Raw genomic sequence first — 22,673 nt, forward strand, 5'->3', positions numbered from 1 at the left:
CCAAATTTTTTTTTTTTTAAGATTTTATTTATTTAAGAGAGTGAGGGAGAGAACAAGTGGGGGGCAGCAGAGGGAAAAGCAGGCTCTCCGCTGAGCAGGGAGCACGACGCGGGGCTCGATCCCAAGACCCCGGGATTATGACCTGAGCCGAAGGCAGACACTTAACCGACTGAGCCACCCAGGCACCCCTCAAAATTATTTCTAAATTAAAAGTTTAAAAACACGCATTCATTTTATAACAAGAAAAGAAATTTAACTAAAACTAAGTAACTCATTCATGGTCAACTTCATTCCAGAAGTCTACCAGTACAAGAACAGGCTTTTTGCCTCTGGCCTTGGGACACTAAGTAGAAGTCCTGTCCTCAGAGCAGCAGGCGTCCAACAAGCCCCACCTCTGGAGCACGGGGCTTACCTTCACCTCCCTGGCATTTGATGGCTGTTGGATCGGCTGGCCCAGCTGCTTCAGCGTGCTTGGCTTCAGGCCACAAGTCCTCACAGAAGGGGTTTTATCTGAGATAATCAGGAGCCAAACTGGTCACTTAAGTGCATTCAGAGTCTCCCTAAGTCTCTCAAGTCCATTCTCAACAACTCCCACTCCTGTCCCCTTCCCACTGGACAGCTCTCCACTCCCAGGTTTGTCCCAGCCCCTTACCACTCAGGGGAAAGGCCTGCCGGGCCCTGGGCAGTCCCATGCTGCTGCCTCGGCCCACATTAGATGGGGCCGGGAGAATTGCTCTCATGGGTCTTGCTGCAGCCAGTAATGAGGGTTTGACCCGAGCTTTGCCTTTAAGCTCCGGGACTCTGGCCCCAGGGGTGAGCACGTCAACTCTGAAAAAAAAACAAGAAGGCAAATCTAAAAATTCCAGACCAAGGGGAAGAAAACCAAAGTACAATCTCCGAATAGCATTTTAGTAGAGGGATAGTGTAGTAAACTATCAGGCTTTAGAGAGATATCTCATGGGGTCGTTATGAAGATAAAAAAGCACAAAACAGTACCCACAGTGCAGAATACCAACAGCTATTGGAGTTATACTATCTGATATGCCTCTCATTAGTATTTAAAGTTTATCAGTCTCCCATGTGAGGGCGGCTAAAAGACCCTGCAGAACAAAATCCAGTTTTTTTGTAGCTCCGGTGCGGAGCACAGTCTACATCATAGAGGGCCTCATTACACATTTGCCAAGTGACTCACTTGCCCAAAACAAAAGGTCTAAACTGCATGGCTTCATTCTCTAAGGATACAGAACCATCCCGAAGTATACTGTTAAATAAAGACAGGCAAGATGTAGAAGTAAGTTATGCTACCATTTGTGTAAAAAAAAGGCAGGAAAAAAATATATATACATACACATCTATACATACACACATATGAAGTACGTGTGTAAAACTATGTCTAGAAACACAGGAAGGTGGGAATGCTGTGTCTGGAAAATGGAAATGGGAGTGAAGGAAGGGCTAGAAGAGAGATTTGTTTCAGTTTATATCTCCTGAGTTTGAACCGTATGAATATATTTCCTATTCAACAAGAAAATGTTTTAAATCAAATAATATACACCAGAATTTCTAAGCCTTGGCACTACTGACATTTTGGGCAGGCTAATTCTTTGTCGGGGCCTGTCCTGTGCACTGGAGGATGTTTAGCAGCGCATCTGGCCTCTGCCCACCAGATACCTGCAGCACCTCCTCCCCCACAGCTGTCACAACCCCAAATGCCTCTAAACATTGCCTCAATGTCCCCTGGGAGCAAAAGTGTTCCCTGTTGAGAACCACTGATATAAACAAATAGGGGCCATAAGGGCCATTAGTTATAAGACCATAATAGCCTCTGGGAAGGGGCCACATGAAAAATCCGGTCAGGCCTTTAAGGAGAGAACGGGAGGAAAAACAGCCCATATTTATGGGCCTCCTCCTATCTGTAAGGCACTGGGCTGTGCATGCTTTACACACAATCTTGTTCAGGCTGTTAAGGTCAGCCATTAAATTTTAGATATTTTTCAATACCCAACTCAACATTTTTCAGGAGAGAATGGGCATGAAGGGACAATGCCCAAGATCAAACAGGCATGAAGGGACAATGCCCAAAGTCAGAGACAGATCACAACCAAAATTGAATTCTCTGACGACCAGGACAGGGATCGTGCTATAAGATGTCTTAGTAAGATTTTTTTTCTTCCAAATCTAGTATCCAGGATTGGATACTAGTTTGTAACACGACCCTCAGCTTGTACCAGCAGGACCCTAATAACTGCTTCAGAGAAAATGACAAGAAGAGATGTACAAGAACTTAACAACAAAGCAGGGATAGCTGAGTGTAAGACAAAAGACAAATCATTCCATGGCTCTAGGCCTTGGTTTCTGTATCTCTAAAATAGGAACCATTAACTGGGTTAACTCCTCCCTCTTAGGAATGCTCTAAGAACATAGGATAAAACAAGGAGCATTTCCCAACCTGCTAGTCTAAATACAATCCTATAATATATGAGCACATTAATTTACCCTGCAGGCTTCTTAGGAGCAGGGAGAGGACTGGAGGTGCTGGTCCTCTCAGCTGGTGGTGGTATGTCTGGTCCAGGACTGTCATTCTCCGTTGTCCCCAGAGAGACCTCAGGCTGCACACCACTCTTGACCACCGGCTTCTTCGTGGCTGCTGTACCACGACTCCCAGGAGCTTCCTTGACCAAAACATGGGCATCTGAGATGATCACTTCCTCCCACTCATTCTCCTCACCCACTTCTCTTGGAGGAGCTACACTTAGGAGCTGGCTTACAGCTTCCGAGTTCTCCAGAGTCAGTTTGGAGGCGTGTTCCTTAGGGGAGTTTTGCTCAGTGTTGACAGGCTGCTGATTTCTTTTAACCACCGAGCCTCTGGAGGAGATACCAGGAGCCAATTCCACTTTGACTTTGGCTGGCTTTTCCTAGAAAAAAAAATAAGAATGCCTGTATGCATACAGCATTTTACAGCGGACACCACATCACAAGTACTCTCTCATTTGATCCTCACAACAAAAATGTATGGGTAACAGATTAGGAGACAGAGACCCAGAGAGAGTTAAGTAATAAGCTAACTTAAGGGCCCAAGTACAAAACTGGCCTGAATCTAAGTCTTCTGGCTTCAGGTCCTTTTCACTACAGTATTCAACACCCCAGTTAGGATAAAGCTGTTCTCCTAACAAATTTCTCATTGATAGCTTAAGTTTCAGCAAACAAATGCTGGCATTTTGGGCCTGACCTTTCTTCAAAGTCTGTTTCTCTACATCTAGGTAGAAGCTGACATATTGCCATACTGGGCCTAAAAGTTCTAGATTGTTTGTCTTGATGGTCCCTTTATGAGATTCAGTTAATCCCAATGTGGTCAAATCTCACACGGAGAGACTCAAAGCTTCCAATTCTATTGGGGAAAACTCTTCTGTCCCAGATTCTTTCAGGTAAATCTTAAGGCTGGCCTACACACATGCCACAAACTTCTCCCTTGGTCAAATTAACTCAAACATATTAATTACTTACTAGAAAATACTCAAACTCACTAAAAATACCAGTTGCTATTTCAGATCAACCTACTTTAAAAAATTCCTTGGTGCAGCTTTTATCCCATCAGCATTGCTGTGGAAATACACTATTATTTATACGTACACCTGTACACGTACACCTATATTTATATACATACACAAAGACAACTAAAAAAAAAAAAAAAAAAAAACCGTGGTCATCTCCAGAACAGGTCTCAGGAAAGTTTTTTAAGAATTCCATGTGAATAGCGAAAGGCACTATAAACAAGGATAAAAGCTGGGTTCTATCTAGGCTGTGCTTCACATCTAATTACTTATGTCACCTAAGACAAACTTCATTAGAACCCTCATTTTGCCACCATGAAATAAGAAGAGTCAGGCTCTCACTGTTCATCAACAGCAGTACAAAAGCCTTTTGGGTAGCCCAATTCATGGTGCAGGATTCCCTTGCACATTGCAGAAGGTTAGCATCTGTGGCTAATGTTATTAAATTTCAGTATTCTCACCCAGTCACTGACTACCAAAACCCCTCACATTTCCAAAGCCACCTGGGCACCACATTGCCTCTGATTAACAATCAATATGGATGGGGCGCCTGGGTGGCTCAGTTGGTTAAGCTACTGCCTTCAGCTCAGGTCATGATCCTGGAGCACGGGATCGAGTCCCACATTGGGCTCCCTGCTTAGCAAGGAGTCTGCTTCTCCCTCTGATCCTCTTCTCTCTCGTGCTCTCTATCTCTTATTCTCTCTCTCTCAAATAAATAAATAAAATCTTTGGAAAAAAAAAAATATGGATGACCTTTAAAAAAATCTCCAGTAAAGCACTCCTAGATTGTAACACACAATAATAATCCACAAGGACAAGTAAATACAGAGAAAAATTCCAAGTAAACTGCACAGAGCCCACTGACTGCTGGAGAGGGAAAAGTCAGCAGAAAAACAGGAGACAAGTTAAACTAAATCCCTGCAATGAAATCTCTGAGCAAAGCACTGCCCACTAAGTGGGCTATTTTAGATAAAAATCCTTTGCAGGGAGACTGAATAATTTAAGGAATCAGAGCAAAAAGCTAGCTAGTGAGCTCACATTTCCTTAACTCAGCCTACCCTTTTAGATGTCACTTTCTTTTAAGATGGAAGGTAAATACTACCAGTTGCCCACTCACAGAGACCTCAATTACCACTATCAGAGAGCCAAAGGAGTGAGGCTTTGAGCTAAAGAGCTTTATACACCATCTTTTGTTCCATCCAATTCATTGGGAACAGTGCCAAACTTTCTTGGGCTAATTTTAGCCAGTATGAACTCTGGAACAATACAAGAAAAGGTGAGTCATTTCTTGATGGGCATGAACACATTTGGAGCTTTTAGAAACTATTTATACTTGCTGCTTCAAAAATCAGAACTCCAGAAATCTTAAGATTCTGCAGCTAAACAGCATAGCAATGCCTAAGAAGTGTGATTTAGTGGAAAAGCACTGACATAATTAGCTATGTGAACTTAACAAGTTACTTCTCTTGAATGTATTTTTCTTCAGCTAGAGACTTGGACTATCTAAAAACCAGAGTCACTTTTATCTCTAAAAGTCCAAGTGCAATGATGCTAAAATGTTATCCTTTCTCTTCTTACACTCACTTATTCTGATCCTATGAGATTTAGAAATCACAGCACCTACTCTTTACATGGCAGTTCTCATAAAAACCTTTGGAGAAAAAAATCTGACTTAGCAAATCAAGATGGGGGACAAGCAGCTAAGAAAAAAACTGGTTTCACATTATGAGTTTGATCTTAGAAAAAGAACCATGGCTCAAAAGTTATTTCAATCAAAGGGAGAAAATGGACATAAATGAAAAAGAAAAGAAAGCCAAAGTAAAAACAGAACCTGAAGGAGACAAGGCCACGGATCAATGCAAAAGCACAAGGAATAAGGTCATTTGACAGACCTGACAGACAGCAGTGTGCATCTGTGAAGAAGAGCCAAGGAGGATCCTGACTATCCTATTCAATCTCTCTACTGCAGCTGAGGAAGTACATTTTGGGGAGAATAAGGGTGGGAGGAAACCGAATGGCTGCACAGCAGCCCAACAGAGATGGTGAGCACAAGAAACTCAACAAAATCTGAAACACACTAGCACTGGGTCCTTCCTGCCCCTTGAAGTGAAAGCAGTGAAGAGCAGTAACAGACAATCCCACTGCTGCCAATAGCAACAGTAGTGACCCTGATCAAGGATTTAATCTATACTAGGAATGTGCCGTCCACTTTACAGGGATAATCTCATTTGATCCTTCCACCAACCCTAATGAGGTAGGCACTATTGTTCATTTCCATTTACAAATGAAAGATAAACCAAATAAAGAATAGACATAAAGTGACTTGGCCAAGGTTTCACAGCTAAAATCCCTGGGAAGCAGAAGTTTAAACTAAGGAAAGCTGACTCCAGAAGTGTACTCCTCCCCACCCCCAAGGATACTCCTTTCTCTTCTATCACTCAGGAAATTTCTAGGGTTTTAGGAACTCAGTGCCAGGAACCTGGTGCAGAGACCAAGCACAAGTTTTTCTTTTTTCTTTCTTTCATGTTTGTTTTGTGTACGTCTACCTGTATGTATGTAATCTCCACACTCAATGTGGAGCTCCAACCCACACCCTGAGATCTAAAGTCTCAGGCTCTCCCGACTCAGCCAGTCAGGCACCTGCAGAAGTTTTTTTTTTTTTTTTTTAAGATTTTATTTTTTTGACAGAAAAAGACACAGCGAGAGAGGGAACACAAGCTGGGGGAGTGGGAGAGGGAGAAGCAGGCTTCCCGCGGAGCAGGGAGCCCGATGTGGGGCTCGATCCCAGGACTCTGGGATCATAACCTGAGCCGAAGGCAGATCCTTAACGACTGAGCCACCCAGGCGCCCCTCCAGAAGTGTATTCTTAATTATTAACCTATTCTGTCTTCTGGAACTAGTGATGCCCTGAACTCCCAACACTCAGCCAGAAGGCAAAAGTCACCATCCCAGTGTTTTTCAGGCATGTTCTATGGAAACTGCCCCCGAGAAACTTAACGGGTATGCCACTACATAAGTTTTCTCTACATGGATAAATTTGGACCATGCTGAGTTAGACACCTAACAAACACAAACCTAGCCTAAGGATTTTCGCAAAAACAAAGCACTCTCTTTCCTTTTCTACCTACTCAAATTCTACTAATCCTTCAAGACCATCTTCTCTATAACCCATCCTTGACTACTCTAGTTCTTTTGACCCCACTTTATAGTCTCATATAAAAAATGTGGCAAGTATGTATGATTTATATAATCAGTACAAAGCATAAAACAAGTAACAAAAAAACATGTTGAACTGAACTTCACAGGGGCATAGCTCTGGTGCTCATTTATCAGGCATCATTTACTTAAGAGAGAAACAGACACAGAAGTATACACTTGGAAAGTTAATTATGAAAGACCTAAATATCAGGTTAAGGACCTCTACATTAAATAGACACTATAGGGACTTTGAGCTAAAAAGCGAGCAGATGTGAGTTATGTATCTGAGTAACTAAGCAGTCAGTGTGGAGGGTGGATTGTTAAAAATTTAACTGTAACAGGAAATGAATAAATCAACCTGGTGTAGTCATTCATGGGAACTTATAAAGCAATTAAAGATAATAGTCTTGAAGAGTATTTAATGGCATAAAAAAAAAAAAAGGCAAGCTACAGAACTTGGATATTCACAGAAAAAAGACTGAAAGAAAACACACCGAAATGATAACAATGGTTTTTCTTTGGATGGCATAAGATTATGGATAACATTTTATTCTCTTTTTTAAACAGTCACAATGAACCTTACTTGTATAGTCAGGAAATAAAAACGAGGATTTATTTTTTAAGTCCTCTGCTCTAAAGAGGACCAGGAAGCCTACTTTGTGGGGCCTCCAAAGCATCAATGACCACTGGACTTACCTTTGGGACCCACTTCCCTCCTAAGAAGTTACCACATATAGGGCACTTAGGTGGTTTGTGCCTGGTGACGTATGTAAAGGAGCAACCTGGGCTGGTGCAGGTCCCATGGCCCCGGCGGGTGTACGTAGTGGTCTGTAAGGAAAAGAGCAGGTCAGAATCAACACCACAGTGTAACCCCTCTTGGAGCCCGATGCCCACTATAACCACAACAATGCCAGGAAGATGCCAGCTTGTAGAACAGCCAATTCATGGTATCTTAAAAGGTCAGAGTTGGAAAGGTCCTAAGATACAACTAATTATTTAGAAATGGAGAAACTAGGTTCAAATGAGGAAAAACAGCTGCCCAAGGTTACACAGATAAGTATCAGAAGAATAAAGATAGCAATAATTACCAATTAAGCCAAGTACCACATAGTGCTAAAATGTTTTACCAATATCTGATTTAACATTCTCAGCAACGCTATGAAGTAGGTATTATAACTACTGAGGTTCAAAGTGGTTAAATGCTTTGCCTCAAATTGTATAGTGAATCAAGGGCACACCTAGACCTAGAACCCTGAAATCTTTGATTCTTGGTCCAAGATTGCTTCCATGTACTCGGCTACACCCACAGTCCTAAATACTTCGAAGAATTTGCTTCATCTTCATTCTTGTTAAAAATAAAAAAATTAAAAAAAGATAGTAGGAAGGGAAAAATGAAGGGGGCGAAATCGGAGCGGGAGACGGACCATGAGAGACTATGGACTCTGAGAAACAAACTGCAGGTTCTAGAGGGGAGGAGGGTGGGGGGATGGGTTAGCCTGGTGATGGGTATTAAAGAGGGCACATATTGAATGGAGCACTGGGTGTTATACGCAAACAATGAATCATGGAACACTACATCAAAAACTAATGATGTAATGTATGGTGATTAACAAAATAAAATTAAAAAAAAATCAAAGAACCAAGGACTCAGGGTTCAGAGATATAAAAACAGACAATGGCCACTTAAAAAAAAAAAGGAGGGAATTCCAATAGAAATCAAGTTCTTTGACACTCAACAGAATTTATTTGCATATGAATATATTCAGCTACTGGCTCTCACCATCTCCAATGACTTCCCTTTGAACAGAATGATTACAAGGGGTTATTACATTTCAGCTGCAAATAGAAACTAGCCATGCCCCATTTCTTGATTAATGCTGCAAAGAAAACATTTCCCTTTCAGATTTGTTCTGTCACTTATGGGTGTTTACTCATATTAATCCCACCTTCCCGAGACTGGCCAAAAAGCAAAAACTCAAGCTGCCACTAGGTTACCTCTACCAGAACGCCTAGGGAAAAGGTGATTGTAATAGCGGTAGCAAGTCAAGAATGAGGGTGAGTGGTGTGGCACCCAGGAAAAAGACTGACCGGGCCTTGAGTTCCAACTCTACCACTAACACACTGGATGACCTGGAGGTAAGTCACGTTAGCTCTTGGGCCCTGGGTTTCCTCCTCTGTAAAATCACCTGCCCTTCCTATATCCTAAAGAGCAAATGTGGTAAGAAATAAGGAAATATGTTGCTTAGTAACTTGTAAAAGATTCTACAGGTTTGTGAGAAATTATTATTACTGGGCTATATAAAACATCTCTCATCTTTGCTCAGACTGTGGCTCCATATGGAATATTCATTCTGAACACCACCAGAAAGCACAGTAAAAATTTAAGTTAGGTCAGTTCTACAAATAAATTACCATGAACTTGGAAAGACTCCTAAATAGCAGCTTATAGAAATAACTTTAGGAAAAAAATGCTAGTGTTCGGGGCTATTTAAGTATTATTTATAAAGGCTTTCTAGAAGAGTCTGGCTGACACTTATTAAATCATAAAAGAGTAATTTCCAGGAGAGCAAAGGCTCAGGAGAAACCTGTAATTTCTCCATGAATTGGGTTGCAGTGGCTGTTCCTGTTGAAGATATGACAAATTTCTCATCTAAAAATAGACTGTTTATCCATAGGTTTTAGAAGATAGACTGTGGTAAGTTAAAGACGTACACTATTAATCCTCAAGAAACCACCAAATAGCTAAAACACAGTTAATAGCTAATAAGCCAATAAGGGAGATAAAACGAATTCATAAGAAATATTCAATTCAGAAGAAAGCAAAATAACACAGGACAAAAAGAAACAGTAAAAGGAAAGACTTAAACCTAACTATACATTTATACATTAAATGTTTATGGCCTAAATACTGCAATTAAAAATAGAGATTGTCAGATAGGTCTTGCTCTTAGATCCAAACTATATACCGCCTACAAAAAAAAAGTACCTTAAATATAAATAGGTTAAAAGTAAAATGCTGGAAAAAGATATAACTTCCTAATAATAATAATCGAAAGAAAGCTCATTATCAAAGTAAATTTCATAGCAGACAATATTGCCAGAGATAAAGAAGGTCATTTCATAATGATAAAGGGGCCAATTCATCAAGAAGACATAACAATCCCGGGATGCCTGGGTGGCTCAAAGGGTTAAGCGTCTGCCTTCAGCTCGGGTCATGATCTCAGGGTCCTGCGTGCTGGGCTCCCTGCCCAATGGGAATCTGCTTCTCCCTCTTCCTCTGCCCCTGCTCTCAAATAAATAAAATCTTTAAAAAAAAAAAAGAAGAAGATATAACCATCTTAAATGTTTAAGTACTTAATTACAGAGTCAAAACACATGACACAAAAATTAATAAAAATGAAAAAGGATATAGACAAATACTATTTATAGTGACAGGTAGATGTCTTCTCTCAATAACTGACAGAACAAGCAGACAGAAAATCAGTCAGGATATAAAAGAGTTGACCACTATCAATCAACCTGACCTAAACTGACACACACAGAACACTCTAACTCGGGCACCTGGGTGGCTCAGTTGGTTAAGCGACTGCCTTCGGCTCAGGTCATGATCCTGGAGTCCCGGGATCGAGTCCCACATCGGGCTCCCTGCTCAGCAGGGAGTCTGCTTCTCCCTCTGACCCTCTTCCCTCTCGTGCTATCTCTCATTCTCTCTCTCTAATAAATAAATAAAATCTTTAAAAATAAATAAATAAAAAATAGAACACTCTAACTCAACAGAAGACACATTCTTTTCAAGTGCACACAGAACATTTATCAAGACAAATCATATTTTGGGCCATAAAATAAGTTTTAATAAATTTAAGAGGATTCAAGTCTTAAAAACACAAAGTTCTGACTATAATGGAATTAAATCAGAAATCAATAAAAGGAAGATATCTGGAAAATCCCAAATATTTAGAAAGCAAATAATGTACTTTTAAGTAACTTATGGGTCAAAGAATAAATCAGAAAGTATTCTGAATAAAATAAAAATAAAAACATACCATATCAAAATTTGTGGGATGCCACCAAAGTAGTCTTTTTTTTTTTTTAGATATATTTTATTTATTTGAGAAGGAGAGCACAAGAAGGGGTAGGGTCAGAGGGAGAAGCAGACTCCCCGCCATGTGCAGACAGCCCGATGCGGGACTCGATCCCAGGACTCCAGGATCATGACCTGAGCCAAAGGCAGTCGTTTAACCAACTGAGCCACCCAGGCGCCCCCCAAAGTAGTCCTTAGAGGGAAATTTAGAGCACTAAACAGCTATATTAGAAAGAGAAGTCTCAAATCAATGACTGAGCTTCTATCTTAATTTTTAGAAACTAGAAAAGAATAAATTAAGCCCAAAGTAAGCAGAAGAAAGATTAAATAAAGATCTGGGCAAGTATCAGTGAAATACAACACAGAAAAACAATAGAGAAAAATCAATGAAACCAAAAGCTGGTTCTTCAAAGGTCGATACAATTGATAACCTCTAGCCAGGCTTGTCAGGAAAAACAGAAAGGACATCCAAATTACCACTATCAGTGATGAGACAGGTAAAATCACTACACTCTACAGATATTAAAGGATAAGCATTCCTCAGAATTTTAAACGCAGAATTACCATATGATCCAGCAATTCCACTCATAGGTATATCCCCCCAAAAAACTGAAATCGGGCTCAAACAGATATGTATCCACTAAAGTTCATAGCAGCAATATTCACAACGGCCCAAAGGTGAAGACAAACTAAATGTCCACCAATGTCTATGAATGGATAAACAAAATGTAGGCTATACACACAATGGAATATTATTCAGTCATAAAAAGGAATGAAATTGATACATGGTACAAGAGAGGTGAACCCTAAAACCTGCTGGGTGAAAAAAATGAGACCATAAGGACAATATTTGCATGATTCCATTTTATGAGGTACCTAAAATATGCAAATTCAGAGACGGAAAATAAAACAGAGGTTACTGGGGGCTGGAGGAGGGAAGAATGGAGTTACTGTTTAATGGGCACAAGGTTTCTGTCTGGGATGACGAAAACTTCTGGAACTAGGTATTGGCAATGACTCCACAACACTGTGAATATACTTAACGACCCTGAATTGTACACTTAAAAATGGTTAAAATGGTAAATTTTATGTTATGCATATTTTACCACAGTTTTTTAAAAAAAGAGTAAGGGAATGTTTTGAACAATTTTACGTCAATAAATTTGACAACTTAGATGAGATGGACAAATTCCCTGAAAGACAAACTACCAAAGCTCACTCAAAAATAACCTAAATCTAAATAACCTAAAATTATTTAAAAATAAGCTAAATAGTCCTATACATGTTTTAAAAATTGGATTTGTGATTACAAATCTTCCCACAAAGATATCTCCAGGCCCAGATTGACCTCACTGGCAATTACCAAACATTTAAGGAAGAAATTAATACCAATACCACACAAACTCTTCCTGGAAGATTAAGAAGAAAAAGTACTTCCTAACTCTACTAGGTAAACATTACCCTGATACTAAAACCAGACAAACACTATACAAGAAAATTAGAGACCAACATCTTCATGAATACAGACACAAAATTCCTGAGCAAAGTTTCAGCAAATCAAATCCAACAATATACTAGAAGGGTAATACATGATTGCCAAGTGGGGTTTATTCCAAGAATGCAGGATTGGTTTAACATTTGAAAACAATGAAATTAATCACATTAACAAACCAGAAAATTCCTACAACCATCTCAACAGACCTAGGAAAAACATTTGACAAAATCCAACATCCATTCCTGATAAAAGCTCCCAGCAAATTAGGAATATAAAAGAACTTCCTAAACTTGAAGAGGGCATCTACGAAAAACCTATAGCTAATATTACACCTAATGGTGAAAGACTGAATGCTTTCCTCCTAAGATGAGGAACAAAACAAAGATATCTGCTCTCACCATTTCTAGTCAATATTATACTGGGGGTCCCAGACGATGTATTAAGAAATAAGGAATCCAAATGAGAAAGGAAGAAATAAAACTATCTTTATTCACAGACGACACGGTCATCTATGTAGAAAATGCAAGAGAAACTACAAAAAGGCTACCAGAATACATGAGTTTAACAAAGTTGCAGAATATGTTTAATATGCAAAAAAATCAACTATGTTATATTACTAGTAAACAATCAGGTATTGAAAAAAGTTTTGAACTACCATTAGCATAAAAAAAACCCATGAACTATTTAGGGATAAATCTCAGCCCAGATGCTGCAGTATGTGATGGAAAAACCATTAACTGAGAATCAAAAGACCAGGGTCCTGGTTCTGGCTTGTTTCGCAGCCCACTGGCTTTGAATCATACAGAGAACAAGTCCTTTCTCTTCTCTAGGCTTTTTTGGTAATATGTACAAATAATAAGATTGAATCAGATCAATGGCCCTCAATTTTTCTAAATCATGTATGCTTCTGAAAATTTGATTAGAGGCACTGAATCTATCCCAGGTAAATGCTCTTAAAGAGAAAAGTCTGTATGTACCTTGAGGAGTTTTAAGGATCCTGCAGAGCTCCATTCAAAGACCCTCCCCCCGCACCCCTATCCCCAGTAAAGAATACCTGGAGAGCAGATAATTTGAGACCTTGGCCAGTCCTACTGTCTTAATGTTATTAAGACTTAGAAAACTACCTGGAAGAGAATTCTTATGGAGCCCTAATCTCCATCAACTCCCCACACACTGACCAGTTTGATGGAGGTGGGGTTCTCCACAACTGAGTAGGCAGGAAGAGGCAACATGATGAACTGTGTGGCTGGCGTAGAGGAGCTACTCTCACTGGAATCCTGTGGGCACACGGAGAGAAGGACAGTTTTACTGAGATGGAATGAATACCCAGGGCCACCCACAACACTGAAAGACGGATCAACTCCAATAACCACAGCAGTGTGCTTATCCAAAAAAATGGATCTACAATTATCTCAAAACTTTAATTAAAACAAAAAAAGATACAGAAAACTTTTACCACAAAGAATGTGCTATCCTCATTTTACAGATGAAAAAACGGAGGTCCTAGGAGACTTAGGACTCTGAAGATCATATAAGCGGTGAGTGAAAGAAAACAACTGTTCTGACCCTGTCAAGTGTTTTTAACATCCTACTGATCTGCCTAAACCAGGCAGGTGGCATGCCCTGAGGCAACAAACAAAAAAATGGATTTAGGCCTACCATAGAGTCTTTTGCAAGGAGCTACCTGCTCTCATACATCCAGGCCGTCCTACATTCCTCTTGGCCTGAGCAGAACTCCTACTCTGAGGATGCCACACTACCCAGGGTAATAGAGGGCATGGTGGTGGCTCCCCCGCTTCCAGGGGGACCAGGCTGTGGGATCACTGAAACTGCTCTTCCCATCAACTGGGCATGGCTGGACCTACGCCACTGGAGAGACTTCCCTCTTACTTCTAAGTCCTATCAAGCTGGCCTTGAAGACAGTTTCCTTTTTCCTACCCACTCTGCGCCCAGGAAGACCATTTGAAAATTCTCCTAAACAGTTCAAGGTGCCATTGTGTTTGCTGAAACAATCTTCAGGGAACATAAAATCCTAACAGCTTGAGAGAATCTGGCTTTGATTCATGGATAGCCGTATCATTTAAATGCTGTTAATGTACCTCATGTACTCTCTCATGTGAAGAAAGTCCTGGCTATGCTGGGCAAAAGGAGTTGATAAGAGTGCCTAAGAAACTGAGGAGAACTTTAAAGTAAGCAAGCCCAAGGGAAAAAGGTTCAAGAGAACTGTAGTCCTACTAGAAGTCCACACCAGTACTCTTAATTACCACTGCATGGTGCTAACTGCCTTTGTAGTAATTCCAGATAAAGCAAAAGAGACATAAGTACCAAAGTCACTTACCCTCATGACAGTTACCACTGACATGCTCTCCCCAACCTGGGGGTGGGGCACGGCCAGGCTTCCAGCAGGGAGGTCTGGTGAGCCATTCACTAAGGTCTCTTCAATTACCAGGCTTGTCTGATACGGTTGGTGGCTCTCCCCTACCTCCAGGGAAGCCTCCTCCAGGAGCACATCCTGGCTGAGGATCTCTGAGGTGGCAATCTCTTGTATGGCACCCGGCTGGGCAAGGGCTCCCACCTCCTCAGCTAGGGCCTCCACAGCCAGGCACTGCTCTGCCATGCCTGCATGGCTAGGCACTGCCTCCGGGGCAGTGTTGGACACAAGCGATGGTCCTTTAGGAGACATCTGGTTCTGGGCCACACAAAGCTCTAGCTGAGGGCAGTTGCGGTCCTCCTGCAGGCTGCTCTTGGGGATGATGATGTAATCTGAGCGAGGGAGGATCTTGCGGAAACCTGGGATGTCCGGAACCACAGCAGTCAGTGTGGAGAGCTTGGAGTTCTGAGGACCAGGAAGCCGGGGAAGGGGAGACAAGCAGAGATAAATGGTGTGAGACCACATGCACATTTGTGATTTTTTTCGTTTTTTGGATTTTCTGCAAAAGGGACCATAAAGACTCCTCTCTTGACCTAAGACTTCGAAAGGGTCAGCGTCTGTCAAGGGCAATGTCGTCCTCCTCGGAATCACACTTTAGCCCATGTAGCTTACTTGCTCAATCACACAGGAGATAGGTAACAGGGATCAGACTCTGGAAAGGGCACTGATCTTGGCATTTGAAACTGTGAGCTGAAATCCCAGATCTGCAGTCCTGAGCAAATACTTTCCAATTTTTAGGTCTTGCTGCCCTATCCGAATTTAGCTATTTGTGAGTTCCTTTCCAGCTCTGACACACTGGATTGCAAAATAGCAGAAGACTTAAAAACCAGAATGTATAATGTTCAGTAAAACCCCAAAAAGCATAAAATACAAGTCAACAGGCCAAACTGGAACTCAAGGCAGCAAGCAAGGATTCTGGTAACACTGGTTTCTCCCAGACTTACAAAACAGAGGATGAACCGATCACTTCATGAGAGAAAGTATGCATGGATGGGAATATCTGACAGGAACCTGAATATATGGGGGCAGCGGTGGGGGGATATAAATATTAACACTGGCTGGGAACTTAACGTTCAGAAAGTACTTTCCTGACCTTAACATTAACAACACTCTTAGGTTGGGTACTATTCTACTGAAGCTCAGGGAGGTAAACTTCCCCCAAACATAAAACTAGTAAGTAGTAAAGACTCCAAGCCAGGTCTTCTAAGGAGCAAGGAAACCAGGTACTAGAAGCAAAACCGCTCATGGCCAAGAAAAGGGTACTTTTATTTTTTCAAATTAAACTGCAAGTTACCTAATAAGAAAAACAGAAAAGTTCTAAGTCAACAGTTAAGTGAGAGCTGAAATTAAATGGAAATAATTTCAGATGATTTTTTAAAAGGAACACTAAGTCCATTACAAAAGGATCCTTAAATACATCAAAAGCAAGAAGTCGATGAGACTACTTAAGGTACACAGGAAGCACTCAGAGATGAAAGTTGAAAGAAGCACTCAGATGAAACATAAAAGCAGGCCAAATCCTTTATGGAGCCTTTACTGGAGAGATAATGGAGAAATGACATTCTCAAGTCACCCTTTGAAGCAGACAGGTTAGAACAAGCTTAAATGGTAGTAAATGCATAGAATGATCTGGACTTAATCAACAAATCCAGGCATCTAGACACCAGGGAGAGCTGAATGACACTGGAACCACAGGCCTTGCCACTAAGCAAGAGACTGGAAGGGCTGCGGAGAAGCCAGACTGCCACAAGGTCTCTGACAGGCTCCCAAAGTATGAAGGCAGGAGGGTCTTGCCTTCATACCAGGCAATCTCGGAGAGGTCAAACACAGCGCCCAAAGTCTTACTCAGTCTTGGCACATTCAGATGCTAATTAAATACCACCTTTTCTTATTATGTGGTCACTAGACAATCTACTAAAGAGTGATATTTACTGACCAAGGCAGTATGTGCCAATGACTCAGCTAGGTGCTTTATATTATCTAATTTAAACACTGTGAGTAGATACTATTATTCCCAGCTTTATAAATGAGGGAACCAAGACCCAAAGGTTAAGTGATTCTTCCAAGGTCACAGCTAGTTAATATAGGAGCTAATCCATTCATGTTCTTGATAGTAGTAGTAGAGATGATGGTAGATATAAAGTCCCACATGGGTAAGAAAAAATCAATGCAGATGATTTATTTAAAAAATGTTTTAAAAGTCTTAATAAGGACCTACATTAGTGTGTAGCTTTAAAAACCATTATCACTCTGGGAATAGGTAAAATTTTCCTGTATCAGGGCAAAAGGTTGCTGACTTTATGATGGGGAAACCACAGGGAGGACACTACACTCCCCTTCCCCTTCCCCACAGGAACTGTCTCCCAGATTCAGTTTACAAACAAATCATCTAAAGGAGGGGGTACAGGGACACCTGGGTGGCTCAGTCAGTTAAGCGTCTGCCTTCAGCTCAGGTCATGATCCCAGGGTGCTGGGATCGAGTCCTGTATCGGGCTCCTTGCTCAGCAGGGAGCCTCCTTCTCCCTCTGCCTGCCGCTCCCCCCGCTTGTGCATGGCTCTCTCTCTCTCTGACAAATAAATCATCTTTTAAAAAAATTAAAAAATAAAAAAAAATTTAAAAAGGAGGGGGTACAGACTGGTATCTCCAAGACTTAGATAACACAAAACTCTTCCAGAAAGAGGAATGCCAAGCCAATAAGGGCAAAATAATCTAAATGGTAGTGGCAGATGGCCTCCACTAAGGAAAACACAACCTCTTCTGCTATAACGTAGCTGTTGGCGTTCCTGAAGAACCTTTGCTCTACATTATCAAAGAAGAAATCAGACAATGTTTCAATTGAAAAAAGGAGTTAAGGTTAACCTTACAATAACAAGGTTATTTTTCCTGCAGGAATTTCAGTTTAACAAAAAACCAGCAGTATTAACAGGTGTCAGTGTTCTGTTATTGTGAACTAGAAATACAAAATGGCTGACAGACACAAATTAGAACACATCCTTATGCATTCTTTAATTCAAGCCTGTCTCCTCCATCATCTTCTGCTTCTGGCATAGTGCACAACCACCAGTGTTAATAGAAGAATGTGACATTATACAAGGCAGCTGTACCTACTTCCAAACTTGCCAGCCCAATTGCTGATTATGTTATAACTGACAGCAATCAGTATAACACGTATTCATTACCTTCCATTAGTAAGGTGAAAACTGATGGGGTGCAGGAGAAATCCCTTATAAACTACTACATTAAGAAAGATAAAACTGACTCAACTCAGTTTTCCCAAGAAAAGAAAAGGAAACAGGAAAACAGGGTGTGGGGTCTTCCCAAGGCCTTCGTCACTGACGCAATGGAGAAACTAGTTGGGGAAAAAATTACTTACAGGATCCAAACCTTCTTTCTCTAATTTGGCTTTCTCCAGGTAATAACTCCTCTCGGCCACGCTGAGGAGCCTCCAACTTTCACTAATCTTCTTATTGATCTCAGACTGAGGGAGGTGGGGGAGTTCCTGCTGCACTTTCAAGTAGATGTCATAATAGTATAGAAGGTAAGCCGACCTAAAGGAAGCAATGACCTCTTAAGGTTTTCCCTCATTCAACCAGTAAATAGTACAGTGTCAGGGTTTGAGAGTGAAGAGGCAAAAACCCAGCTTTTCATTTCAAAGCATTTATCTAAATAGGGACTGAAGCAAACAAACATTTAAATAACAGCCCTAGGGCACCTGGGTGGCTCAATCGGTTAAGCATCTGCATGATCTGCGGACCGGTCCCAGGAGGATCGAATCCCACATCAGGCTCCCTGTTCAGCAGGGAGTCTGCTTCTCCCTCTGCCCCTCCTTCCTGTTTGTGATCTCTCTCTCGCACACTCTAATAAAATCTTTAAAACATAAATACATATATACATAAATAACAGCCCCAGATGATGTACAGGTTTCTCCCTCCAGAAACCTGGAAGCAAAACTTGTCTGACTTTTCCATGGACCACTTTTTTTGTAAGAAGGATTGGCTCTACAGGCAAATATGAGCAAAGATATACAGGTGCACTGTCATCCCACTCTCAGGGAAAGGTTACTTAGGGGGCTAATCACAGTCTGGTTATCACCCACTTGCTTTACTCCTCCACACACAGCCTCTGGTCATCTCATTGGCCAACAGCACCTCCCCAGAGCTGAGAAAGGGAAGTAAATTAACTACCAAAGTAACCCAAAAGCGGTAACCTCAGTAAGAAGTTTTGGAGTGTTCAGTTAAGAGGGAGATTAGAACAATAACATGGATAATCTTTATAGATATCATTGGTACTATTATAATTCTATCTTTTTATTAATTCCCTATTTTAAATGCTTAAATATCAATAACGTTAAAAATAAATAACATATTTCATTTGTACATAGCTTCCACCATTTGCATGGTACAATCTCGTATGAGAGCCTGAAAACATGATCAAGATCCAGCCAGGAATGGCAACTGCTGGTATCAACCTACCACTTCCTATTCCCCATCTCCTTCTCCCCACAACACCACTGCCCATCCAGAGACTTCAACAATAGACACGGCACTCTCAATGAATCTGGACGCAGCCTAGTCTTCCTCAACACAGTTCTCCAAGCAGTTTGTGTTTATAAATGTCAGCTACCAAAAGGTGTTGGCTAACCTGGGTTTCTTGGCCTTTTCTCCATGTATTTTATACTTTTTCTTCTTCTTGGGTGGCCCAGGGGAGGTATAACAGTAGGCTTCCTCAATTTCCTCCATCACGACAGTTACCTCAGTACCATCATATGATGCATCCATGGCTAGAGGAAAGTCAAACACAAACAGGTTTCAAGAATCTATCCCAAAGAGGACGGCAGCCACTTGATCCAATGATCCCCTATCTCTGCCAGGGCCTCAAGGTTCAGTCATTTCCCAAACTCAGCAGATCCTAAGCAGCACTGGGGGTACTTAATAAATATACAGATCCCAGGGTTCCACCTCAGCTCTTCTGAATCAGAATCTCCAGAGGGTATGGAAATCTGTATGCTTAACAAGTGCCCCAGGTGATTCCTCTGACCCAGCAAATTTAGGATCACTAGCTTTGACAACTCATTTGCTTATATTCACTCCTGGGATAAAGTAATTCTTCAACTCAAAGATTAGCCCCACAACAATTCCATATGGTAAAAAGTGAAAAGAGTTATTTGCCCAGTAGTCAGAAGTTCTGGACCTTCTCTCATGTTTCATTACCTTAACCAAACTGCTTCATTGATTCATTCAGTTATTCATTCAGACACACAGTAAATGCCTATATGTAAGAGATTTCTTTACACCCTGCTAGCTTCTGTGACTTTCAGCAGGTCCTTTAGCTATTTCAGGTTCAAATTTTTTCACATATAAAAAGACAGATGTCTTACCCACCTTACTACAGATTTATAGTGATAAGGCTCAAAGAATATCATAGATACAACTCTATTTGAGAATAGTCAAGTGCTACACAAAGGAAAGGGTTCTTTAGTAAAGATTAAGGATCTACAGCTGAAATGCTTAATGATCAACCTAAGGCCACCACAACCAAACAGGGACTTGAGATTTTTTTTCATTCAAAAAGCCAGCTTTTTTTTTTTATACTACACTGCTCCCCATTTCCACTGGCAACCCTCTAAACCAGCACTGTTCAATGAACTTTCTGCAATGATGGAAACTTTCTATACGTGCACTCTCCAATATGGCTATTAAGCGCCTGAAATATGGCTAGTGTGACTGAGGAACCAAATTTTGTTTTGTTTAATTGTAATTAATTTAAATTAGCCACATATGGCTAGTGGCTATGGTATTGGACAGCTTAGGTCTAAACAGTAATCTGACAGACTAACATTAACTCCCAGGCCTAAGAAACAGAAAATCTATTAACAGCTTTTCCTAGGAAAAGGAAGGCATAAAAAAAACCTGAATGACTGGTTCAAGAGGAGTGGCCCCTATTTGTGGCCACGTTCTTAGTTGGAGTTTTAGCCAAAAGACTCAAGCCTTGGAGGAAGAAAGGTTTCCAGAAACTACTTCAATTTTACTAGACAGAAATGATATACTGTAGTTGCTCTTAAAAATTTGTCAGAAAAGAACTTAGGATTCTGAGAAGACAGAATTGTAGCAGTAAACACAGGACAGATCTGTGTATTACAAACCCACTCACATCTCATTTAAACCTCACTCTACAACTGATGAGGTATCTGGTTAAGGTATAATGAGAAAAGGATCAAGTCAGGAGATCTGGCTCCAAGGCTCAACTCTAACCATGTGATCTCAGACAAGTCTACACTACATCCTGAATTTCAATTGTTCCTCACATGAGATGAAAAGGCTGAAATCAGTAGCTCCTAAATTTGGGGGAGGCAAGAATACCTTTGAGAAGGTTGTGAAAGCTAAAAACCCTCCCCTAGAACACGCAGACAAGCAATATGTCACCTATAATTTTAAAGATACTCCCCAGTTAAAAACACTTTATTCCTAACGTTTCTTGTTCTGTGTCATCTCTAATGATTTCCCTTCCCATTAAAACAAATAAACCCTGCATTCTGTCACAGCGCAATCAAGAAGAGAACATAACCCACAACTTGACTGGGTAAGTAATAGGCCAGTACCTTCACAGGGTAAGGGTAGCTAGAATTAAAATCAAGACTATGTGGGTACTATGCTTTTTTTGCCCTTAATAATTGACTTCTCAGTCCTTGACAGTCTTGCAGAGAAGCAGTAACTACAGGAGAGGATCTGTAAAAAATGACATACAGGGTTTTAGCACCCAGAGCAAAACAATTTAGGAAGCAGAGCCATTACACCCACCTTGGGGTGGGGGCAGGAAGAGACTACTCAGGGTTTTTGCTCGAATACCCCATTTTAAGCCTGGGTCCAAGATTATTTTCAGACCGTAGGCCTCAGTACAGCAATGCCAAAAAATGCAGAATAATATAAAGGTTAAAACCAAGGGCTTTTGTGGAAAGCAAAAGATCAGGACCAAGTTACACATTTTTATAGCACCCGCACAGAGCTCTATGACCTTGAGCAACCTACTTACTCTAAGCCTCAGTTTTCTCATCTGTAAAACAGGATTAAGGGCAGTACTTGAAATCAGAGCCACTTTCACTGTTCCATCAGATGCTCCTCAAAACCTCATGAGATGGCCTTTGACGGTTCGGCTAGGGGCCACGGCTTGCCTTTGGGCTGGTTCATTCCCCTCTCTCGGTCTCAGATGTCCCAAACGTACCGAACGCGGGAGTAGAAGACTAAGGCTTACTGGTCCTACTTTGTGGAAGGGACAACAGGGCTCAGAGAGCTGCAGCACCCGGCTCGAGGTCGCCCAGCATGTCCGCGGCACGGTGCAGCGAGGCGCTCGAGGGCGGGACTTACCCGGAGGAGAGAGCGAGCCGCGCGGCTCACATTCCCGGAGGCGCCCGGGCCGGGGGCTCGACGAGGGGGCTGGCCGGCGCACTCGCGCTCCCCGCTGTCGGCGAGAGGCGGCTCCAGTCGTGACAGCGGCAACAAGGAAGTGGAGGCGAGGGCTCGCGCGCGCATCCCGGGGGCTGGAGGAGCCCCGGCCCCGCGGCCCCGCCCGGCGACACACGGCGCGGAGTCGCGACAGCTCCTCTCGCTCCCCCTTCTCGGAGTCGCGATATAGGGTCGTGGAGGGCGGGTATGGGAGCACAGGTTCGCTCCGCAGGCTCTTCACCGACGCCTGCCGAGGACCCCGGGGGTCAGGCCCCGGGGAGCCCGAAAAAGACAGCAGGGACGCACTAGTCGCCGCAGCACCGCTTCGGCGGCGGCAGGAGCAACACCAGCACACCTCAGATCGCCAGGGAGACCCTTCCCGGCGGCCCTCGCGGCGCACCGGAAGCGGCCGGCTGCGCGTGACTGCGTGCATCCCTTTGCGCATGCACAACAGTCCAGCCCTAGTCGAGGGGCGGG

At 41.9% G+C, this 22,673-nt stretch overlaps 1 protein-coding gene across 3 annotated transcripts in view; it reads right to left on the bottom strand.

Moving 5' to 3' along the window:
• Positions 1-22,594, bottom strand: part of HMGXB3 (HMG-box containing 3) — a 45,049-nt gene extending 22,455 nt beyond the window's left edge. Inside the window, exons 1-10 of one of the 3 annotated variants that reach the window (XM_028106599.2) lie at positions 22,119-22,202; positions 19,399-19,537; positions 18,131-18,305; positions 14,664-15,161; positions 13,504-13,602; positions 7,446-7,577; positions 2,769-2,915; positions 2,497-2,672; positions 653-828; positions 413-510 (exon numbers count right to left, since the gene is read on the bottom strand). In XM_028106599.2, the coding sequence (XP_027962400.1) occupies positions 413-510; positions 653-828; positions 2,497-2,672; positions 2,769-2,915; positions 7,446-7,577; positions 13,504-13,602; positions 14,664-15,161; positions 18,131-18,305; positions 19,399-19,535 (1,638 nt within the window). In that variant the 5' untranslated portion in view covers positions 19,536-19,537; positions 22,119-22,202. Of the gene's footprint in view, positions 1-412; positions 511-652; positions 829-2,496; positions 2,916-7,445; positions 7,578-13,503; positions 13,603-14,663; positions 15,162-18,130; positions 18,306-19,398; positions 19,538-22,118 lie in introns of all 3 variants that reach the window. The other 2 variants (XM_028106597.2, XM_028106598.2) reach the window with 2 other exon arrangements.
• Positions 22,595-22,673: the final 79 nt, after the last annotated feature.

Source organism: Eumetopias jubatus, unplaced genomic scaffold (genome assembly GCF_037043125.1).
Source record: "Eumetopias jubatus isolate StellerSeaLion01/CBP00866 unplaced genomic scaffold, mEumJub1_p1.0 scaffold_5, whole genome shotgun sequence".
Lineage (NCBI taxonomy): Eukaryota > Metazoa > Chordata > Mammalia > Carnivora > Otariidae > Eumetopias > Eumetopias jubatus.